General features: G+C 43.8%; 1 protein-coding gene across 1 annotated transcript in view; it reads left to right on the top strand.

Moving 5' to 3' along the window:
- The window catches only part of tmem266 (transmembrane protein 266), a gene marked incomplete at both ends in the record, with an annotated part of 28,247 nt that extends 5,705 nt beyond the window's left edge, over positions 1-22,542 (top strand). Inside the window, 8 exons of the mRNA XM_080438049.1 lie at positions 9,611-9,765; positions 11,376-11,449; positions 15,188-15,244; positions 15,740-15,878; positions 16,591-16,706; positions 19,502-19,694; positions 21,740-21,805; positions 21,905-22,542. Of these exons, the coding sequence (XP_080294175.1) occupies positions 9,611-9,765; positions 11,376-11,449; positions 15,188-15,244; positions 15,740-15,878; positions 16,591-16,706; positions 19,502-19,694; positions 21,740-21,805; positions 21,905-22,542 (1,438 nt within the window). The remainder of the gene's footprint in view (positions 1-9,610; positions 9,766-11,375; positions 11,450-15,187; positions 15,245-15,739; positions 15,879-16,590; positions 16,707-19,501; positions 19,695-21,739; positions 21,806-21,904) is intronic.
- Positions 22,543-23,722: the final 1,180 nt, after the last annotated feature.

Below are 23,722 nucleotides of genomic sequence, written 5' to 3'. Positions count from 1 at the left end.
GAACTCCCTCAATTACCCTTGGGGCGCCCCAGACCCACCTTTGAAAACCACACGGAGATAGAATCATGGATTTTGGATGAGAAAAGCAAATCTATGCGCCCAGTCTTCTTATCAGAGATGGATCGGTATGATGGTGTTTCAAGATTGGCATCTCCCATAATTCTGACCTCTCAGGATAGCGTGACCTCCAGACTCAGTGGAGCCAGCAGGTCTCCTGCCCCCCGGGTCTCAGGGACCACATCCCACCCTTAAGCCTGGCCTATCACCCCCAGATCGGACGGCCACTCGCGGACGCAGCCTCAGCAGCGTATGCTACTGATCTCCGTGGGGGAGTGAGAAAAAGAGCAATGACAGATGGTTCATATGGGTCAACCTGCCGCCGTGGCTGGAGGAGACGGGAGAGGCAGGTCCACTCAGGAAGAGAAAGAGGGAGGGAGAGAGAGATGGATGGATGGGGGGGAGAATGACCCTCCTCCACACTTCCATTCACAAAGCTGACACCCGCAGATTAGAAGGAAATGGCTTCATTTGATGTGTGTGTGTGTGTGTGTGTGTGTGTGTGTGTGTGTGTGTGTGTGTGTGTGTGTGTGTGTGTGTGTGTGTGTGTGTGTGTGTGTGTGTGTGTGTGTGTGTGTGTGTGTGTGTGTGTGTGTGTGCGTGCGTGCGTGCGTGCGTGCGTGCGTGCGTGCGCGCGCGCGTGTGTGTGCGTGCCCTTGCATGATTGCGCGTGCATGTGTATGTCCGCACTGGGCAGTATGGTATTAACCCTGAGTAGAGCGGTCTACCGAGAGGCACAGGGGCTCGCTGTTAGAGTGTTATAGTGAGAAGTAAGGGATTAGATAAGCTCATGTGTGGCTGGGCCCAGCCCAGATTTATTGCATTACTCTACAGAAAGTGTTCCACTGAGTACCCAATGGAATAAAGTCCTTTGGCTACTTATCTTGCCACATTGCCTACGCCTGCCACAATGCATCGTGGGTATTACGCTCACTTGCTCATTATCCGACCGCGGAATTAAAGTTGAAGGCAGATGTGATAATTATGAAAATCGAGATCTGTTGAATGTAGCACTGAGGGTGCCTGGCAGCATTTAGCGGGGGATCTTAGCGGCAGCAATATGTCAGCGGTAGAGCCAGACCCATATATTGGTGTGGCCGATATGTTGGCCATTATTTGTCTTTTTGCACAACATCCGTATCAGCAATTATGCAGCCCCAAATTTAAAACCTGGCCTCCCTATTATATTTAGGGCATGTCATTATAGGTGAACATTTTGTTTTCAATAGTTTTCCAAAATTGTAAAATAAAAAAAATAAAAGGAAAAGTAAGGGAAAAGTTCAATCAAATCTAAATGTTTCAAATTGATTTTGTACTTTTGGACAAAATATAGGTAATCAGTGGTCTAGGACGCTACAAATTCGGACCCATAAATCTGGCATTGGTCCTGCTCCATGTAGATGGTTGTCTGAAAAGAGGAGGGACGGGACCCACCCCCCCTCCTGACTCTATTTCTGACACACAGAGGAACAGTCCTCTCCATCAAATTGGCTCTGGCGCCTGGCACCATGTGTGACACAATAGATGACATTAGAGTGTGGGGTTTGAGGGTTTGTTAATATTCACAGACATGCAAAGTGTGAGATTGGTTTTTTAGGCAGAGAGCGAGAGAGATCAAGTGTTCTAGTGAAAAGCCATTTATCAGGAACAGCTTGTCTGCTTCTCCACACGTGGAGGCCCATCCATCTCCATTTGCCTGCTATCTGAAGCCCATTTCCCTGGGCAAAGAAGACCAGCTTCATATCTCGGATGCTAGATAGATGTTCCACACATGGTCTAGGGTGATATTTCTGTGATATTTCTCATTTTTGTTTTCACCAGAGCATAGAAATGACAAACATGAATGCAAACGCCAGGTTTAGGCCCCAGCTGAAAGCATCAACTTTCATTTTTGCCATCTGAAATTGATTAGCGCTTTTCATTTGATTGGATTAGTTGCCGCCAAAATGTCAGCTAATTCCCCAGGCATGAAACTGTGAGTGATTTATGGTGAGGAGATATGGAAGCACTAAAATGTCAAATTGATTACCTATGATGATATCAGTCGGAGCTCTAGTATTCAGCATATTTAGTGCTTAGTTGTTTTTTCGCCTCTCAGGCCATCATTTGCTTCTATTGGCTGAGTTAACACAGATGACTCAGCGTTGGTCATACAGGGAAAGAGATTTAGTCAGTTGTTATGTTGCCATTTGTCTTGATATTATACCAATTTAGGGCAAAGCTCTACCTTTGCTTTTCCCTGGGCAGCATCGCTTATGCAAAAATGCATTGGAATGCAGTGGAAATTGTGCAAAATGTCACTTTGAGTGCATACAAGCGCGTAAAGGAACGGCTGCAAATGAGGGCTTGTACGGCCTGAATGGAATGAAGCGTTCCAACCTCTGCTGCTCGGTAGTCTGCAGCCTCAAGGCTGATCGCGGTCGTGGTCCATTTTCCTGTGCTTGCGCCTGCTGAGTTCAGCAGATTGGTGTGAATTGGTTGGAGTTTATATTGGGGGAGGTGGTTGTGGGAGAGAGGGGGTGGGGGGCTGTGTAGTTATCAGTACAGAGAGAACACAAGAGAAAATGGAGAGGAGACAGAATGGCCTTGCTCAGGTCAGATCATTTATAAATGCTACCAAAGCAGAATCCAACATTGCCTTATCAGAAACCACATCCACTCACAAAAAAAGCAGCTTGTTCCCCACCCACTAACCACATTCAGGGGAGCGTGATTCTCTCAAAAATTATGCCTGACCTGACATTTTGTGTGTGTGTGTGTGTGTGTGTGTGTGTGTGTGTGTGTGTGTGTGTGTGTGTGTGTGTGTGTGTGTGTGTGTGTGTGTGTGTGTGTGTGTGTGTGTGTGTGTGTGTGTGTGTGTGTGTGTGCGGGTGTGCGTGCACAGGAACAATATCTGGGACAAGCTAACAGTCATGTACATGATTTCTGAGTAGGGCTGGCAATATATCTTGATGTGAGACTTGATATTGTGGAAGTGTTGTCTTTTCCTGGTTTTAAAGGGAGCCTTACAGTAAAAGTGATGTAATCTTCTGAACTTACCAGACTCTTTTTTTTTAACTGCCTTTACCCTCTTAGTTATTACATAGGCATTACTGATGATTATTTATCAAAAACGTATTGTGTAAATAAATATTTTATGAAAGCACAAATAGTCGTCACCACAATATTGTCATTAAATTGACATCAAGGTGTTTGACATCAAGGTGTTTGGTCAAAAATATTGTGTTATTATTAGATTTTGTCCATATTATCCAGTGAATTTAGTCACGCACGCACGCCCTGCTGCCTCTCTTCTTCAGTTCCTGTGTGAATCGCACCTAATGACTTTACATTGTGTCTCAATTAGAGAAGACAGTATAATGAAAGAGATGCTCCCAGAGATACAGCCTCCCCTCTTCAATAGCTTGGACTGTGTCTCGGACCCGTGCCAAAGCCGCGTCCTGCCTGTGTGAATGGAGGCCCCATGCAGAGTGATCAGCAGACACCTTGCTCTGTGCCAGTCACTCTCAGTGGTGAAAAGTAATGAAGTACATTTACTTGAGTATTGTACGTAATTTATTTTTGTGTTTGTACTTTACTTTGTATTTTTGGATACTTGTGACTTTCACTCCACTACATTTCAAAGACAAATATTCTACTTTTGACTCTTTTGACACTACAGTTCTAGTAGGGGACAAAATACATTATGAATGAACCGATTATGCTGTATTTCAAATCCTATATTAGAATTGGCTAATGGGAGGACCGGCCGGCGGACCACGTCATCACGGCCATGTCACTATGACTCAGCCATAACCATATACCGGTAAGGAATTCCCCATGCAGCTACGCCCAAAATGTGGGCCATATTTAATATGGAGTGTGTTGTCTAACCTCAATGTGTCGTTATGGCATCAGGCACAAACAGATCGGTCAGCTCCATATATGGAGCTTTAGAACCATCACTACCATATAATATGGAGTTTGGGTTGATATTCGTGACCAAATATGGCACCAGCCGGCTGGAGGACCACAACAACAGAAGGGCGAAGGAGTTCGGGCCGCGACTCATATGTGTGTGGCCCAAAAGTGGCCCAAACCTACTATGGTGAAAATAGCCGATCTCCAAGCTCACACGTTTTGAGCTTGTAGATCTGCTATTTTCACTATTAGCCTATTGATATTTGTTGTACTTTGTAATTTGTACTTTTAAAAGCAGGTACGTACTTTTGAATACTTCAGTATTTTTTAAAGCAAGTGCCCCAGTACTTGACTGAGCAACTTTTGACTATACTCACTTGTAGTTGAGTAATATTTTGATTGATTGATTGATCGATGGATTGAATGCTTTATGAACAAGTTTGTTAACAGTACAGGTAGAACAGTCAACGGTTATGCTAAAAGGATAACACAAAAAGCCCCAGGGGGCTTGTTTCCATTGTGGTCCATTGTGGTCCGTTTGACCAGGAGTATATCTATACTTTCACTCAAGTACTGGGGTTGAGTACTTTGTCCACCACTGGTCACTAGGGGTGTGCTGATATATCGTCCCGCGATATATCGCGATACGTTTTCGTGACGATATGTATCGTTTTGGGGGGAAAGAAATATAGTTTTGAATTTTTGTTTTTATTTTAATTTTTTTATAATAATAATCAGGCATGCAAACAGCCCCGAGGTGAAAAGGTTTTTTTTCGGGTCAGGTGTCACACTATTGCCCTATTTGGATTCAAAACAGCTATTGTAGCTGAAAAGCTACAAGTTTGCATGTCTGAATAATGCAAAAACAGAATTATTTGTTTGCATTTGCTTTTTTTCTCCCCCATATATTTTCCTAATAAAAAAGTGCATATCGTATCGTATCGAAATCGTATAGAAGTTGTGAGCCCAATATCGTATCGTATCGTTTCGTGAAATTAGTGTATCGGCACACCCCTACTGGTCACTCTGGCCCAATGTGTCTGTCCACTCAGTCCTCCATACACGTACCACCTCCATCTTGGTATGCTATTGATCTCTCTCATGGTCAACCCCCCCCCCCCCCACACACACACACACACACACACACACACACACACACACACACACTTCGATCTCCTCCTCGTTGCTTTACTGCTTCAGCTGCCGGCCCCTTGATGTCTATATTAACCTGTCCACAGTACACACCGGCCCACATCCCTCATTTCCTCCACACACAGTGGCCTTAAATGTGTGTGTGTAAGTGTGTATGTGTGTATGCGTGGCTGCGCGCATGCCCGCCCGCGTGTACTCGTGCACGTATGTGTGCATGTGCACACGTGACCTTTCCTTGACGTATTGCCCGGTCGATCTGTGCTGACCCTGACCGTGGGAGAGAGGATGGTGAATTTCCGTCCGCGCTCACAAAGGCTCCTCCAGAGAAAGAGCCTCACTTCCTCATAAATACTTCAGGTCCCCGGCGCTCAAGGTTTTAAAGTGATTTCCCCCCAAAATTAAGTTTCTGGGCTTGGGAGTAATCCATCATTGCCATTTACTCTGCTTTCAGACAGGGGTTTTCTTTACAGGTTTATTAAATTAATATATTTTCTGCCTGGCTTCAGGAAGTGGTCTGAATGAATTATGATCCCATATGGTGCGAGTTAAATGATGCTTTACCGATGGCAAGTGAGGTGTCTCCAGGTGAGACACACCGTCGATCTCTTAACTAATGGCCCACCAATGGCCATTGAGTATGGTGTCAGGGATATCATTAGGCCAATGTTACTTTAAATCGAATTTATACTTAATTGTGCGCCAAGCTTGTAGATATGCTATTATCAGTGCGCGAACGAAATATCTCAAGCCCTTTATTTTGGCTCTAATCCACTGGTGGCTGCAGATTGACATTGACCATATTCACACAGTGGTCATTTTGAGCTTCATACTCATGGGACCCCTCGACTATGAGGTCAGAGCAAAATGGCCGCCGTGTGAATATGGTCAGTTTCTACTCAGGAACATCTCCTCTTCGAATGATCAGTCTCCACTGTCTGTCTGTCTATCTCTCTCTCCTTCTCTCTCTCACTTCAGGTGTTGAGCTAATCTGTTGGCGTGGGGTGGCACAGAGCTACTGGTGGTGCTGCAGAGGGCTGAGTGTGCCAGTTAGCCCCTGAGAGAGCTCATTGACACAGCATGGCCTGGCTCCAAACACCTCTGCTGACCTTGGCTACGGCTAGACAGGATATGTAGAATGTAGCTGTCCTCCACCGGAAGTTTTGCTGGACCCGCAAAATGACTTCTCACACCAAGATCCTCTCTCTCTCTCTCTCTCTCTCTCTCTCTCTCTCTCTCTCTCTCTCTCTCTCTCTCTCTCTCTCTGTTTCTTTGTCGCCCTCTTGCTCCTTCTCTATCTTTTTCTCTAAGGTTCCTCTTTTTTCTTCCATACTTCCCTCTCACAGACAATAACTCTGCCACCTCAGTTCTGTTCACTTCTCCTCTGGCCCACAGTCCCAATGCTGGCCCAAGCTCCGCCTCTTTCTCACTGTGTGTTGGCATTTCTAGCTTCTGTGCTGAAGCGAGCAAATTAATTATATCATCGTCACTGTCCTCAGACAGACATTGCCCACAGCTTTCCTAGTATGAGGTGAAAATGGATAGCTGCTATGTTTAAAAGTAGATACACAGCCTCTCCCAGTATGCCTCTTGGACAGACTCCTTAGCCTTTTGGGTCAATTATACTTCATTGTACGATCGTGTTGCTCACCAAAAATAACTGCGTTTGAACCATAATGTTTAAATGGAGATCCATCCATTTGTACAACACGGTTGTACAAATGTAGTCATCGTGCCTTCCTACTGTAGCTACCCACCACCTTAAACACTCTTACCGTAAACCCATCCCACCCACACTGCCAACCAGCACTACTACCTCCCTTAGTCCCTTTCCAATCCATCTACTGTATCTGCCTCTCTGTTGTGTGTGCTTTCTCAGTGCATACGTATGAATGGTTTTTGGTGTAGAATTCACTGTTGTGACAGGAAGGGAAAGCCCTGTGCGCTTCCAGGAGATTTGTCATTATTTATTGACCATAAATCCCTCTGGGAGACTTGGCCAGTCACAGTCCGTGATTGGAGGGTACAGGGAGGGGAGCGTATAGGAGCTGGATTTAAGGCTGGCTTGACACTCGCAACTCCAGGCACTGTGTACCTAGACGTCGCGCCGGCACACTGGGGACATTTCCACTCTCCAATCTAATGGAAATATATGGCAATGTGGAGGTAGATGTGTAGAGGGTTAGTGGTTAAATCGCCGGGGGGTGGGGGGGGGGTATGACAGTGTGTACAACAGACTGACACCAGGGTTGAGGGAATAGAGAGGTCTTATTACTGGATCTGGATGGTCTCCTCCGCCCTCACACTCTGCTGCTCTCTCAGCAGAGTGTGAACATTGTCCGGGTAATCAAATGAGGACATCATCATCATCACGCTGTTCAGCGATCATCTTTTTGGCCGGTGTGACGGAGTGGGCCCATGCCGTCCAGATGGTGTGCAGCCACAGTCACACTAGGTGAGGCACACCATGTGGTCGGCCAGCCATCCAAGCAGCCGGTCGGCCAGTCAGTCAGTTAGCCAGCCAGCCAGTCTGCATAGCCAGCCAGCCGTTCAGTCAGTCAGTCAGTCAGTCAGTCAGCATAGCCAGCCAACCGATCTGGCAGGCAGTCAGTCAGTCAGCCAGCCAGCCAGCCTGCCTGCCTGCCTGCTGTAGACGAGCTGAAGGAGAAGAGTAGAATCAGAAAGCCAGGTAGTCGGTTAGCCAGCCATCAGACAAGTTAACTTGAGGTGAGAATAATCCCAGGAAGCACTGAGAACCTAACCTCGTTTCACTGAGGCTTGCTGTGGGTGTAGTGTAGTACAATGTATCTTTCCATGTACATTCTGTACATAAAGATCACAGAACACAATACTGTGGCAGAGCTTGCACGATTGATAGAGCTTAGAATACACTTACAGACAAAACCTTTGTATGGATATTCTGCTGCAGCCATAAAACCTGTTAATGCTACTGTACATGTAAAATCACACTGGACAGGACAAACAAGCATTGTTGTTGCTCATGATTGTAGATGAAAAAGGATTTCACATGATGTGCTCCAAAAATAGACTCCAGCTATCTCATGGCTATTCTGGTACATCTGCTAGGCTGGTGCTGGCTGGTAGGCTAGCCTACATGTCGGAACAAAAGGAGAGCTTTCAGAAGGGGAAGAGAACGGCCTGATTAATGTATAATTTATGATCCATCGCACACCCGACGGTGTCGCATCCTGAAGCCGATCTGCAAGCTCCCAACACGTTGCATGTGAGCTTGTAGATCGGCTATTTCGGTGTGCGACACAGTCATACAACTGAGGATAAATCAGGCTTTAGAATGTAAGTGAAAGGTTTGGGGGATGAGATGCTTCAATGGCAGGGCAATGCATACATTTAATATCGTGTTGTATCAACATAATGTGCCAGAGGAAGCTGAGGAACAATACATTTATGTTGCTCAACCACATGGGTTCACACTTATATGCCCTCTAGCATGTATACTTGTACATCATTGTTGATCTACATGCAATGTTTGTATGTAGATTGCAGAAAGGCGCCCTCTGCTGAAAAAGTCTTGTAAGAGCATTAATTGATTGATAGAAGACTGTACTTTGCCTTCTCAAGGTTGTACACCTCTCTTGTCATTTGTGTGTATTGACTCTTCTCATGTTTTTTACATTAGTTTGGCCTTGTGTGATGCCTCGTGCCTGTCATGTTTACACCCTATATATAACTTTTCACATGCACAAAGTGGTTCTGCCTGTTTTATTCTGTACATGGAGTATGTCTGAATGACACACGCGATGGTCATTCATGAAATTATGCACGTTAGTGGAGAGGTATATAGTCCCAGAGGAGGTGACCAAGAAGAACTCCAGTTATGTGAATTGTGAATGTACTCTACAAAGGGACTAAGCTGTGCTATGCTGCCTATGGTATATTATTCTAATACTTTTAATTTGACACCATTCACAAACATGCAACAATGCACAAAAAATAATGAAGTAATACCAACCAGACAGAAACGATCGGAATAAGTGTTTACATGCCGATATTTTCCTGTTGATCTGATTATCAAAAGGTTTATACTGTACAATCCCTCCACCAGAATGAAAAATCGTTCCGATCAGTCCGGGATTTACATGAGGTATTTTTATTCTGATTGAGCTGTCATTCTGATTATAAGTGGGATATGTGGTCCATGTAAAGGCAGTGTTCATTTATCCATTTGTACATTTCTGAGTGTGTACAAATGGACATGGACCCTTACGGGTAAATTTGGTTCCATTTGAACACCCTCAGAGTTGAATAAAACATGATTTTATCCAATCTCTATGGTAGAGTATGTTAATAACTAGTCGGCCTACATCTGCAGTGGAGGTCTCCCTAATCAGCAGTAATTGCTTCTTGGAAAATCGGTAAAAGTTTGGTCCCAGGTAGGACAGATTGCAGCTTTCAATGAACACTCTTCCCCACTCCTCCTTGTCTCCTCTCTCTGCTCCTTCGTCCTCCTCCTCTCTCGCTGCAGGTCCAACTGGCTGAAGCCATGCTGCGGGCGGAGGGCAGCCCTGTGGCAGGTGTGTCTGCTGTCAGCGGCCTTCAACTGTTTCCTGGTGGCGTGTGTCATTTTGGTGGTGGTACTGCTGACACTGGAGCTACTGATTGACACCAAGATGCTGCAGTGTGAGTGTCTACTCTTGGAGCGGTGCGGGCAACAAATCAATGTGATATAAGCGCAGAATGCCACTTTCAATATGGAAATATCGACGGATATGGTTTTGAGAACATGATATGGTCAAGCTGGTTTTTCTATACACTGTGACTTTGTCTGTGATTCTAAAAGCAGTATAGCCACAGCATTAAAGCAGGGTTGGGAAGATTGCTTAGCAATTCTACTGTACTCTACAACAGTCCAGAAAAATTTAAAAATATCTCTGGGAACATGCAGATCTTTCCTTGGTGTCAGTGGCCATGACACAATATATGTACGTAAGCCTTTTTTCAATGACATTTTGTACAGCTTGACTCTTGGTGAAATTGTATAGCATGGCATTTTCTTTCATTTGGTATTTTAACGTATTAAAGTGCTTTTGACATTGGACGACATTGTGTAGATGTAGAATCTCATTTTCTTTTATGGTTTTCACATTGGAGGGCATAGTGTAGCAAGGACTTTTTTAAGGGTTTTTACATTGGACGATATAGTGTAGCATGGCATTATTATTAGTTATTAGTTAGTGGAGATACTTCTGTGGCCTACTGACAGTGTGCACAAGACATTTTGTGCTGATCGGTCAAGCGGTTTGCGAGATTAACTCCGGAGCTCCAGACACCCAGAGTCCCAGACAGCCTGAAACATAGACGGACAGAACCTCTTATAGATTGCCAGACTCCTGCAGTCCTAAAAGTGCCATATAGACTATTATACTATGAGGCCAAATTAACACCTTACTAATTTATATAGCATACTATATTGTACCAACAGAATGTCACCCTCATTACCTGTATATCATAGATGAATGACGTCACAGACTGGCCACTTGTAGTCCTAGATCCACATTGGAGCCTTGTCATTCCCATGTGTATCTGATTTGATTTCTTAGTGATAAGAAATGTTTTTTGGTCGAGTAGATCATTGCACAACACTTTCTTTTTGTTAATGATGCATATAGTTGTGGCTAGCATACTGAATGGTAATTCAATTGTGTCAATTAATGATTCTATCTCTAGTTGAAAGTGTGCTGCTTTAGTGAAATGAAATCACCCTCATCTGCATTCCATTCATTCACCATTTGGCATCAGGGAGACATCTATCATTAAGTCAGGAGGTCATGACCATTACCATGACCACATTACCATGTCTGAGTGACGAACTCTTGACCTGTGTGAGCACGTCCAGGTCCTTACGAGTCCCTAGAGATGTACTGGACAGACAGGACGAACAGAGGGAGACTATAATGTGTGAGGAGGGTTTCGGTGAACATATAAATTGGGCAATCGAGAGCTGGTCAGTTGGTGAGTGCAGAAAGAAGAATGGGCTGATAGACAGATCACTGAACACAGCAAACAGGCAGATGAGAGGGGAGATGGTGCTTGGGGAGAGGAATGCCTCAGCTGACAGCGCTGATCCGCTGGGAGCTGTCCGTAATAAAGCTGACGAATATTAGGAAGGCATATAAATACACACAATGTGGAGCGAGTGTATGAGAGTCATCTCTTTACTTTTACCAACTCACAATGCATGTGAATGAATAACGCTTTCTGAAATGTGCGTCTCTTGTTCTGTCCCTCAGTTAACAACGCATTCCAGTTTGCCAGTATCATCCACTGGATCAGTCTGGTGATTCTCTCTGTGTTCTTCACTGAGGTGAGTCTCTCTCTCTCTCTCTCTCTCTCTCTCTCTCTCTCTCTCTCTCTCTCTCGCTCTCTCTCTCTCTCTCTTTCTCTCTCTCTCTCTCTCTTTCTCTGTTAAGCCGTGCTGGATTTATATTTATTTAGTTATGTGCTGTTATCGTGCACCCAAAATACCCAATCTACAAGCTCACAACGCGCTGCACAGCGCTGAGAGCTTGTAGATCTGCATTTTCGGTGCACAACAAACTACGTCAAGCCCTTGACCACACAAGCAGGCAGGCTTACTTAAAGCTGATGCAGTGGAGTATTGATCCATGCTACCTGCATTGTGCAGTATGTGGAGGCATAAAGGAAAGGTGTGCTAGTGAGGTGCACTAGGTGCTTGAATAGGGTTCTTATTTCTAGAGAACTGGGCACTTGAGAGAACTGGTCCTGTTTTTTTGGGGGAAAAACTGGCCATTATTTTTTAGGAAGAACTGGGCACTATTTGGGGAGAACTGGGCATTATTTGGGGAGAGCTGGTCATTTCTTAGAACCCATTTCTAATCACTCATACCCTGTTTTACATTTCTGGCGCCTGTATAAGTGAGCCAATTGAAGCAATTGCTGAAATTTTTTTCCACACCAGACGTATCAGTAGACAGAGATCTCTGATCACAAATGATATGATTATTATATTCTCATCAAATCAAACTCACAGTAATCAATAATAGGATGCTTGATAAAACAATTCAAACTTAATGCTCAAGACTTCAAGCTCTCAGGTGCCCACTTCCTAATAGTGCCCAGTTATCTCTAATGCCCACTCTGTTTTAGTGCCCAGTTCACCTATATTTGAGCTGCACTTATGGATTTTCATAAAATGCTAACAAGCAGGTGCTGTGCCCCGTACTGCTCTTTAAAACTGAAGAAGTTGGACTCTAGGCGAGCTGCCTATCATTTCACAAAGTATCATGCTGGGACCTATTAAACCACAAAACATTGGCCCATCGTTAAAGGCTGAAACAGTCGCTGCCTTTGTTGATATATTCTATTGATCCTCCAACAAAGCCAGTTTAAAATGCAGATGGGGCTTTTCTGTGCCACTAGTTTTGAATAATGTCAGTGCCTCAGGTGAGCCATATTGATTACAGTTTCCTTGGCGCTGGACACATTTGTCTTAGTTCAGTGGTTCTCAACCTGTGGGCCGGGGCCGCGAGAGTATTGCAAAGTGGGCCCACAAATAATTGGCGAAACACTACGATTTGAATGATACTACAACATTAATAGTAAAAGTGATACAAATAAATAAGAACTTATAGTATACTACATTAGTTCCGTTGATCCAAGGTGGAACACAATTGATTGATTGATCATTAAAATAAGAATTCTCCGAAAAATGCACGAGGCCCAACCAGCAGCCTTTTGGCCGCCATGTTAAGTGGTCAGATCATATGGGTGGGCCGCAAACACTTTCAAGGTTTTCAAGTGGGCCCTGATCCAGAAAAGGTTGAGAACTTCTGTCTTAGTTCTTCTTTGCTGAATGATAGTGTGTTAACTCTGGTCTAGTTGGCATTTTTTACTTATCATTAAAAGCAAACCCCTTAGGGTCTGGGATCCCTAGGGGGTCCTCAGAGTTTCTACAGGGGGTCCGCCAAAATCTTTTTGTGGTGGGGAACATTAGCCGAAAATAGCAGATCTACAAGCTCCGAGGCGTTGTGAGCTTGTAGATCTGCTATTTTCGGAGAGTTGGTTTGGAGGGAAAAAGAGCAGACCAAGGACAGGACCAACGGTCAAGTTAACTAAATATTGAGGGTTTAAAAGGTTAACTATCTGAAAATACACATTAGCATGAATCCAACTATCTATGAAATCTATGAAAAATAAATGTGTTTAATCTGCAACACAATTTTATACAATATGTAGTTGGGGGGGGGGGGTCCCTGCTTCATATCTCTCTCAGCTAAGGGGTCCTTGGCCTGAAAAACGTTGAAGACCCCTGCCTTAGTGATTCATTTTGTAACACTTCACAGTAAAATCCTCAGTGTTCATTTATCAGTTTGTAACTCTAAGAATGTTCAAGTGTAACCAAAAATCAACCCACTGGTTACATTTATACACATTTATTCCCTGTTTTACAACGATGGTGGGAAACAGTGGGGGTGGTAGTTTTTTTGCTCCGTTGCAGCCTTGAATATCTGAAGGGAAGATGGGGGCGTGTAAGGGGGGGCAGGAGAGAGAGAAGGGGGGAACAGAGAGAGAACAAGAGAGCGTTTGCCCTCCGCAATCCCCGTTGCATCAGCAGAAGGAATAGAATGCGGCGCCTCTTAATTGTCTGGATGAAAGTACTGCCGTGCCGCTTGTGATGTGTGTGTGAATATGATGTCATTGATGAATTACCGGCAGAGAAGTGACAGGAAACTGAATCGCAAAATGCAATTCACTTTTGCTGAGATGTTCAGATTGTCTTTTTCTTTTTTTTTAATATATTTCATGCGGGTTCAGGGGAATTATAACTGAAGGAAGGATGAATCCAGAGGTGGACAGTAACAAAGTATATTTACTTGAGTAACTTACTTACATTTTTGTGAGTATTTGTATTTGTATTTTTGGATACTTAGGACTTTCACTTCACTACATCAAAGTCAAATATTGTTGCTGTCGGGCAGAAACCAGCTAAAGGTCCTTACACACCGGGGCGATTTTTTTCATGCGAATAATATGTTTTTTTTTAAAAACCTTATAAAGTCAATGCAAGCTTCCACATCAGTTTCGCGGAGCGAAAAAAGCGTCTTTTAATTATTCGGAACGAGTCAGAATTTTGCGTATATTTGCATATTCGCCGGTGTGTAACCGCCTTTACTCCATTTTGACGCTTTTGACGCTTTTTTTGAGTCTGCTTTTGCGGACTCCAGGCTCCACCCCCTTTTGACCTCCAACCTCATTGTGAGCTTGGAGGTCCATTTAGCTGTTCTTATCAATGATGAACAAAACCTCCGAACTCCACTTTTTGTTTTGTTTTTGTCATTTCCTGAAAAATTAACATTTTGGAGTTAGCTGGTTTCTGCCCGACAGCAGAGATATTGTACTTTTGACTCCACTACAATTTTAGGAAGAGAAAAAGCACATTATGAATGAACCATTGAAGCCCTATTTCAAATATAGTGAAAATAGCCGATCTACAAGTACACGATGCAACGCGTTGTGAGCTTATTTTCACTATTGTTAATATTTTTCGAATAGTTCTGGAAAGTGTTTGACATTTTGGGGGAAATGTCTTCATTTCAATACAGCATTGATATTAAAAAGAAATGTATTTTGTTTGGTAATTTGTACTTTTGAATGCTGAGTATTTTAAAAGCAAGTACTCCAGTACCCAAGTACAAAGTTGACACAGCAACTTTCACTTGTAGTTGAGTAACATTTCCCCAGGAGTATCTATACTCAAGTACTGGGGTTGAGTACTTTGTCCACCACAGATGTGCAATCATCTCTTGATCGCTCTCACTCAATGTTGTTATTTCTCATCTTTAAGCCTTATTTATGCTTAGTTGCGTGCCGTTGTCTCACCCCGAAAATGGCCGATCTACAAGCTCACACCACATTGCAACGTGACACGTTGTGAGGTTGTAGATCAGCTGTTTTCGGTGCAAGACACGATGTGCAACCAAGTATAAATCAAGCTTTACCTCGTCCTCCTTGAACCCCTCCTCCACCCTCTTACCCCCCCTCGAACCTCCTCTCGCTCCCTCTCCATCTCTCTGTGTCTCAGACGGTGTTCAGGATCGTGGTGCTGGGCATATGGGATTACATAGAGAACAAAGTGGAGGTAAGCTCCCCGGAGTCCCATTAGTCTTGAGGTTAGGCCCCCCCTTCCCACTGCAGTGTCATTCCCTCAATGTCATAATACCTCAGTGGAGCAACTTGGAGATTGTGGAGTAAGACGAAGGAATCGCCTGCGTGTGCGTGTGCGTGTGCGTGTGTCTGTCTGTCTGTCTGTCTGTCTGTCTGTCTGTCTGTCTGTCTGTCTGTCTGTCTGTCTGTCTGTCTGTGTGTGTGTGTGTGTGTGTGTGTGTGTGTGTGTGTGTATGTGTGTGTGAGAGTGTGAGTGTGAGAGTGTGAGAGTGTGAGAGTGTGAGAGTGTGAGAGTGTGAGAGTCTGTCTGTCTGTCTGTCTGTCTGTCTGTCTGTCTGTCTGTCTGTGTGCACACATGCATGCACAACTTTGCGTTCATAAGCCTGGTGTGTGTGTGTGCACACTCATTTACATTTGTGTATGCGTACACGCGCTGTATGCATTTGGCCGACTTCTTTTCTTTGTCCAGGTGTTTGATGGTGCCGTCATTGTTCTCTCGCTGGCCCCCATGGTGGCCTCCACAGTGGCCAACGGACCCAGCAGTCCCTGGGATGCCATCGGCCTCATCATCACCCTGCGCATCTGGAGGGTCAAGAGGATCATCGACGGTGAGGCTGAGGAGGATGGTTGGGTGGGTGGGAGTGGGTGGTGGGTGGGTGTGGGTGGGTGGTGGGTGGGTGTGGGTGGGTGGGAGTAATATCCTCTGCATCCTGTCCTTTACTGTAAGGTCACAAAGACAGATACTGCAGTACGGCCTCTGCAGTAGTCGGCTCCCCTCCTCCATTTCATTATTTCACCCCATAGTTTCACAATGTTTTTTCATGGGCGTCCCCTGAGAGCGATTCTGTGAGTGAAACTACCTATCCAGTGCACTCTACCATACAGCCATGTCGATGTTATTTAACATGCACATGCCTATGGGGCATTTTCTGTGCTTGCTGCCGAGAAGCATGGGTGACTTTAAGCCCTCAAATGGTTTCAGCTGCATTGCTCCACCTTGTGGCGTTTGAATGGACATGCTCAAGGGAATGAGAATAAAAGATGTGTTGAATTTAATTTGAAGTGCATGGCGCTGATTAAACATGGTTGTGTCAACGAACACTGGGCTGATACTAAATGACACAGGGACTGCAGTGTAAGCAGTGTCTCTCTCCACTAATTCCTTCATACTCATCTGGAACTCATTTACAAGCACAACACATGTAAATCGGTAATTTTTGTCAGGAAACACCATCATGTGACGAAGCTTCAGAGCTGAACTACAGTGTGTGTTGTGGATGATGGATCTTAGCAATGTCACGTTGTGTCCTGTCATTCCAGCCTATGTGCTGCAAGTGAAGGTGGAGATGGAACTGGAGATCCAGCAGTATGAGAAGGCCAAGGCGGTGAGAGAAGAGCAGCTCGACCGCCTCACCCAGATCTGCCAGGAACAGGCAGTATGTCCTCTTCCCTCTCAATTTACTGCCTGTCTTTATACATCACCATGCAGTACTCTTCTTCTGTCAGCATCCAACCACGAGAGGGCAGCAAATTACCAAGGAGAAAGATTACATGTAAACAATAAAATGAAACTAAATAATTAACAGACTTTATAAGTGACGCTGTAGATTCGCAATAGCCATGTTTCCCCACAAATATCCTGTGGGTATGAGACACATGTTAGACATCTTCAAACAAATTATGAATTATTGTATAAATTATTAATTGAGTGGTATTATTGCTCAAATCATTTCCCCTTGCTGCAGAGTAGTGTTCTATATTGTTCCCATGCTGGCCCATGAGAAATAACATAGATCACTGGTTCTCAAAGTGGGGTCTGGGGACCCCCAGGGGTCCTTGACAGAGTTTCAGGGGGTCCCCAGCAAAATGTGTTTTGAATCACAATCATTTTAACCCCTTTATCCATATTTTATATATTGGCTATTCAAAAATACAAGCTCACAGCTCACTTAATGCCGCACTGAGAGCTTGTACATCTGCTATTTTTGAACAAAATATTTTCAGATGGGGGTCCGTGGTCCAATATATATAAATTTGGGGGTCCTTGACATGAAAAAGTTTGAGAACTACTGCCATAGATGACAGGGAAGCACCAAAGAAAGCACCATAGATGACAGGGAAGTACCGTACTATAGAACAGGGTTTCTAAAAGTGGGTGCCGTGACGCAAGTTGGAGTTTATCGATATCACTTCAGTTTGACCACTCAGACCCTCTATAGTTAGTACAACGGACCTGAGTTGCACTGTACTTGGTGTGTTCTTTCTCGATCTATGCCAAATCGCTAAGCCAAAAATAGCAGATCTACAAGCTCACGCGTTGTGAGCTTGTAGATCGGCTATTTTTGGAGAATGTTCACCCCAGGATGCTGGGGTTCAAGAGATTAAACGTCAAGTATGAAGTTATTTCCAATCTGTTCTCAAGTTTTCAACCTGTCATGGATCTGTCTATATTCTGACCATGTCATGGATCTGTCTATATTCTGACCATGATACTGACATGATACTGATACTGACCATGAATAACCATGATCCTGACCATGATAGAGGTTAGTGACCATGATGCTGACATGATACTGACCATGATACTGACATACTGACCATGATACTGACATAATCTTCTGCAGTAAAATGTTGTATTCCTTGCCTTAACTGCACCATCTTGTATGAATTGTTCAGTGCATTATAGGTGTAAATGCACTTGAACTGCACTTATGCCTTTTGCGCTCCAAGCTCAATGCATTCTATACTCAATGTATTCTGTACTCAATTGAAGGTTTTCACTTACGCATTTAGGTTTCCAGCCTTTATTTAAAATAAATAAATAAATAATAATAATAATAATAATAATAATAATAATAATAATAATAATAATAATAATAATGAATTTGATTTATAATGCACTTTACATTTGAACAAATCACAAGTGCTATATTAAACATTTGCATAAAAACCATCACACCACTGTAAAAATATCTAACAAAGCAGAAACAAAACATAAAAAACCTGAGGGCATAAAGCCTAGAGGTAGAGCCAGTGTAGCAAAAACAAAATGCTTTGTTAAAAAGGTAGGTCTTTACTAAGAATCAACAGACTGCGGTGCTCTCAGGTGGTCAGGGAGGGCATTGCACATAGCTTGGTTTTGGGGGTTTTGAGGAGAAAATAATGACCATATTCTTTTACCATCTGATAGAGCACATAGAGACCTTTAAAATGATATATTAAAGAAAATTCACCAAAAATGACACATAAGCCCTTTGCACTCCAAGCCCTCAATAAACGTCATGTTTTTAATCAATTGATGTGAATAATAATCATTATTAACTTGTTAATAATGATATTCCCCGCTAAATAACAGTATTTAGAATGACAAAACTGAAACATACGTACAGGTCCATTTTGGCTGAGGACAAGCCATTTTTCAGGATTTGTAATTTTCAGAATTAGAAATGTTCAGAAGAAAACAATACCTGAAAACCTAATGAATGGTATATTCCTTTACAGAACAACTCACTGAGATCAACCATCTAATCAGTTTTATAGGTTTTTAGATTATTCAAGTTTTATTCACTATAACAGTTCCAGGACAGATAGATAATGTACATTTCTGGTATAATGTCCCATAGGGCTTAGAGTGTTGATTTTGACAGCAACTTTTGATTCAGTTTTATTCATAGTCTTTTGAATAAAATTCCATTTAGTTTTAGTCATATTTTAGTCATCTGAAATGTTTTACTGTTAGTCTAGTTTTAGTCGATTTAATATCATAAGATTATAGTCGACTAAATCTACAGTTGATTTAGTCGACTAAAATGTATTATGGCTGATTTCACACTTGGTTGCGTGCTGAAAATAGCCGCTCTACAAGCTCACAACGCGTCGCAGCTCGGCGCGTTGTGAGCTTGTAGATCTGCTATTTTCAGAGCACAACCAAACATAAAATCACTTGTCTTTTAGTTCTACTGGATCTCTTCTCCACTAGTCCCTCCCAAACATTTTAGTCTAGTTTTTATTTGTTGACGAAATTGTCAATGTATTTAGTCTTAGTTTTAGTCATCGTAGCTTAGTTTTTATTTTGTTTTCGTCCGTGATTTCGTCATAGTTTTAGTCGACGAAATCAACACTGGAATTAACTGTCATTTCAACGTGTCACGATCAGTTCATATTTTCACCCTCTCTCTCTCTCTCTCTCTCTCTCTGACACGGTGTCTCTCTCCCCCTCTCATCCCGTCAGTTTGAGATCAGGCAGCTGCGAGCCCACCTGGCTCAGCAGGACCTGGACCTGGTGGCCGAGCGGGAGGCGGCCATGCAGATCCATCATGTGTGGGGTAAACAGAGCAGCAGCTTCCAGGAGGTGGACGGCCTGGCCCCGGGGGCCCCTGAACACCCCGCTCAGGTTAAAGCCAAAGAGCCTGGAGGTCTAGCAGGTAAACGGAGCTGGAACCCCCACATCCTGTGTGTTACAGGCTGTGTGGTTTAGACCAAAGGTCTCTTAGCACCTGGGAGATATTAACCCATTAAGACCGGGAACGCATCAGTGTCATTTTAAGATTTCTTATGGCTATTCAAAAATAGCAGATATACAAGCTCGTAGCGCAGCACCGAGTGCCGCCCTATGAGCTTGTAGATCTGCAATTCTTTTTTGAAAAATCGTGTAAATTTGTGCAAATCTTTGAATATATATATTTTTAAGCGAACATATTTAACTGTCAAATGTCTCAACAAATGTCTTAATTTTTCTGAAAAACTATTGTTGCTATATCAGTGGTGCTCAAACTTTTACTTGTCAAGGACCCCCAACATTTTTGTTTTTGGCTGCCGATCCCCATCAAAATATGTTGTTCCAGGGACCCCCCAGAAGCAAAGATTTGAGTTAAAAATGTTATAAAATATATATATATTAAAAGATTTGCAAAAATGTTCAATTTTTTTTTTAAATAGAAGATCTACAAGCTCATAGCGCGGCACTCTGTGCCGCGCTATGAGCTTGTAGATCTGCTATTTTTGAATAGCCAAAGTATAGCCAAAGTATAACATGATGGTGGTTACACAGATGTGTTCCATCCTGGTCTTAATGGGTTAAGGCCCTGCCTGCTATATCAGCCCACATATTCCATTGCTAAGTATGGCTGTTTGAATGCACAGATGTTCTCTGAGCCCTGGGTGACACGCTCGAGGGACTGCTTTTGTGATCTGTCAGGTGAAAATGTTGCATCTTCCAGTAAAAACCAACAGCCACCCCAAACCCAAAAGGGAATGTCATTGTCATCATCCAGAGATGGCTTTGGGTTGGGGCTCAGACATGTAATAAAGGTCAGAGGTACAGTATAGGACACTGGAAACAATAAACTTTAGTAGCAACTAGTGTAAATAGAAGGTCACAGCACACCGTATTAATCATGTAATCGTATAGAATATATCACTGCTACAGTCCCTGCAGTATTTTTTAAGTTGGCAGGCAGGACAGTTGATTAAAGATGGACATTACACACATACACACACAAACGGGCCCCGGCAGCGCTCAACATTCATCTCTGGATCTACACTCAAAACATTCCACAGCCATACTCAGATGAATAGATGGACTATAAACCTCTCCAAACGTGACGGGTCATAACTTACAGGACTTAAAGGAACAAAGCGCTGTTAGTCCCAGTGATGTCAGAGCTCAGAACTCTGAAGCCATTCCTTTATCAAAACTATAAATCCAACCCTGTGACATTGCCACACATCTGAGCCACCATGTGTGTCCAGTCAGTTATTCAGACAGCCTTTTAACTGAACCTGCTCCTCACATGCTCATGTGTTATTAATCACTCTGAGATAGTCTCTGTCACGTCTTTCAGGCTGAGCATTGCCCAGCCCCCATCCCGGGACATTCACAATATGAATATTTGAAGCACAAACATAAATGAATATAAGCCATCAGAACGCTCTGGTGGGACTCTGGTCTGGATAGCACTTAACAATATTTTTAAAGTGGACTGATTTAGGGTCAGCGAAATACACCCCCACCGAGGGTTTGCTGTGCTTTGGTCATACAGGCCCAGCAGGCTTTCTGCTGTCCAACTATAACCAAGTGCTATGGGTGGTAAATCATTCAACAATCTACTGTACAAAGATGTCTGAAATCCTGCGTTCCCTCCGGTCATATTAATCATTGGTGAACCTATAAACACAGTGAGGAGAAGATTCATGCTCAGCTCAAGCAACTCTGAGACAAAGTGCTGTCTTAAATAGAAGTCATAGTTTAGACAAAAACATGACATTTCTGTCTAGTGAGACCAAATCTGATGAACATCTCACCAGACAGAAACATCATGTTTTTAGCATTTAGAGTCACTTTTGCTGCAACCACCCAGCTGTGTTGTACCTTCTAGTCTCTAAATCTGAATTTACGAACACGTCAAGCATTCATTTTTATTATGTTCGAGACAATAAGGCATTAAGATGGCATCTTTATTTCTTCCAGATCATCTCGTTCAAGATGACATGAACAACTACATAAGCCAGTACTACTACAGTGAGCCAAGCAGTGGTAAGAACCTGCAGGATTCTTCTCTCCATTCTCACTTTCGGTATTACTGCTGTATTCCATCCATTCCAGTGTACAGTATATATACTTTTTTCCATGCAGATATTGGCATCCCAGATCCAGCTGCATGTGTTATCACCACTGCAGCCATCGACGTGCACCTACCTAACAACCCCAGCCAGCTGCCCTCCACGTTGGTGAGTGCCGACGTGGTGCCATCCGGCCGCCTGCATCGGACCGGCAGCTCAGTGAGCGAGGCCTCCACCTCGCGAGACTTCAGCGCCCGCCAGCACAGCTTCAGCAGCCACACCCTGGGCTCCACGACGGACTGCAGCTCCACGGTGCGAGAGGCCTCCACATCCACAGGCACAGACTACAGCGGCCAGCGCTGCTACCCACCGCCCTACAGCAGCCCCCTGGCCCTGGGCTCGCAGGGCGCCAGGGGCCATCCCTGTGCTGTGGTGCAGGAACTGCTCTCCTCGCTGTCCGAGGACTCCAGTATGGGCCAGAAGGGTCTTGACCCTGTGAACCTGAAACTTCCCAGCCCCACGGACTCCACTAAGACCAGCCCCGAGCTGGACCACCGGGTCAACATCTACAACAAGAGGAACCAGGAGAGCCGGGCCGGGCTCCACAACAAGCCCATTATCCACATGCAAAGCAACGAGCCTCTGCTTGAAGAAAAGTACAGAATGATGGAGCCAGTGGACACCCCAGTAAACCGCCTTTCAGAGACATAAGACAGGCTTTGAGGAGGGGGGCCTCACTCCAAGTCTATGTCCCCTTGTTCTCTGGAGGCCGCTGACATCCTGTTTGTCCGACCACCCCTTAATGCTGTTAGTTTAAGGACAGTGATAAACGGTAAAAGGAAGGTCTGCACATTGCAGCCCTCTAACACTGTGTGTTTTGAGCCCATGCTCTTCTTCAGACTGCTGTCTGCTGTCAGAAGTAGAGCATGTGCTCAAAATGTCATGGTCGGATGTTCTAATAAACTACACCTAAGGGACCTACTGTGCAGTGTGTGGACCTTCCTTTTACCTTTTATGATTGTTTTCTTTGGGTTCAGCACCTGCCTTCAAATGGTGTGTGGATGTGTGTGACTTTTGTGAACTGTTTGAGTTTAAAGACAGTGGAATGGACAAATGTGTCTTTGCCACAGCAGCACACAAAAGGAGGTCATGGACAGACAGAAGGAGGTTGGTTTGTTGTCAGGCATTCAATATCTATCAGGAATTCACTTAAGAAAAAAAGGAAAAAAAACGCTTCAGTGAGTACCGTGAAAACATTACCAAAAGAAACCAGCAATGGGGCTTCAGCCCAGAATTTTCTGATGACAGGTTTGTGCATAAATCTGGCTTTGATGTGTTATGCTGGTCACTGGGCAGGGGATGGTGCTTTGTTCCTCTAATACACTTGGTCATCAATGTAGGCACTAGACTGATGATCATTTATTGGAAAACCAACAGCTGCACATCAGTTGTCCCAGGCAGATTAATCTTAAATAAAAAATTGATTAGAGCTCACGTATTGGTCATCAGCCTAGTCTCCAGTCTCTCCACACTCACAAAGAACGGTCCTCTTTGACAGGACTGCTGCAGGGTACAATTTGATCTATGGTCAGATGTTGAGCTGTGATCTCAACCTTTCTTATCTTTGTATAATTACCAATGCTAACATTTGTACTTCTATGAGTGTCAAAATTCGGCAGATGACAGATTCAAGCGCTGTAGAGTTTTTATTGTCCAGGTGCCACAGCTAGAGTCTGATCAAACCCAGTGGAGACAGTTTACACAGGGTCTTCATTTACAATCTATACTATTTCCCATTTCACACGCTAAATTATAAAAATTACCCATCTACCTGTATAGGTTTGGATTTCATATAGTAATTAAGGTCTAAAGTTTTCAATTTAAAAGTATT

Source organism: Gymnoscopelus braueri, assembly GCF_963280865.1.
Source record: "Gymnoscopelus braueri genome assembly, chromosome: 9".
Classification (NCBI taxonomy): domain Eukaryota; kingdom Metazoa; phylum Chordata; class Actinopteri; order Myctophiformes; family Myctophidae; genus Gymnoscopelus; species Gymnoscopelus braueri.
Note: the sequence above shows the minus strand (reverse complement) of the source record. Positions and strands in the feature narration are given on the sequence as shown.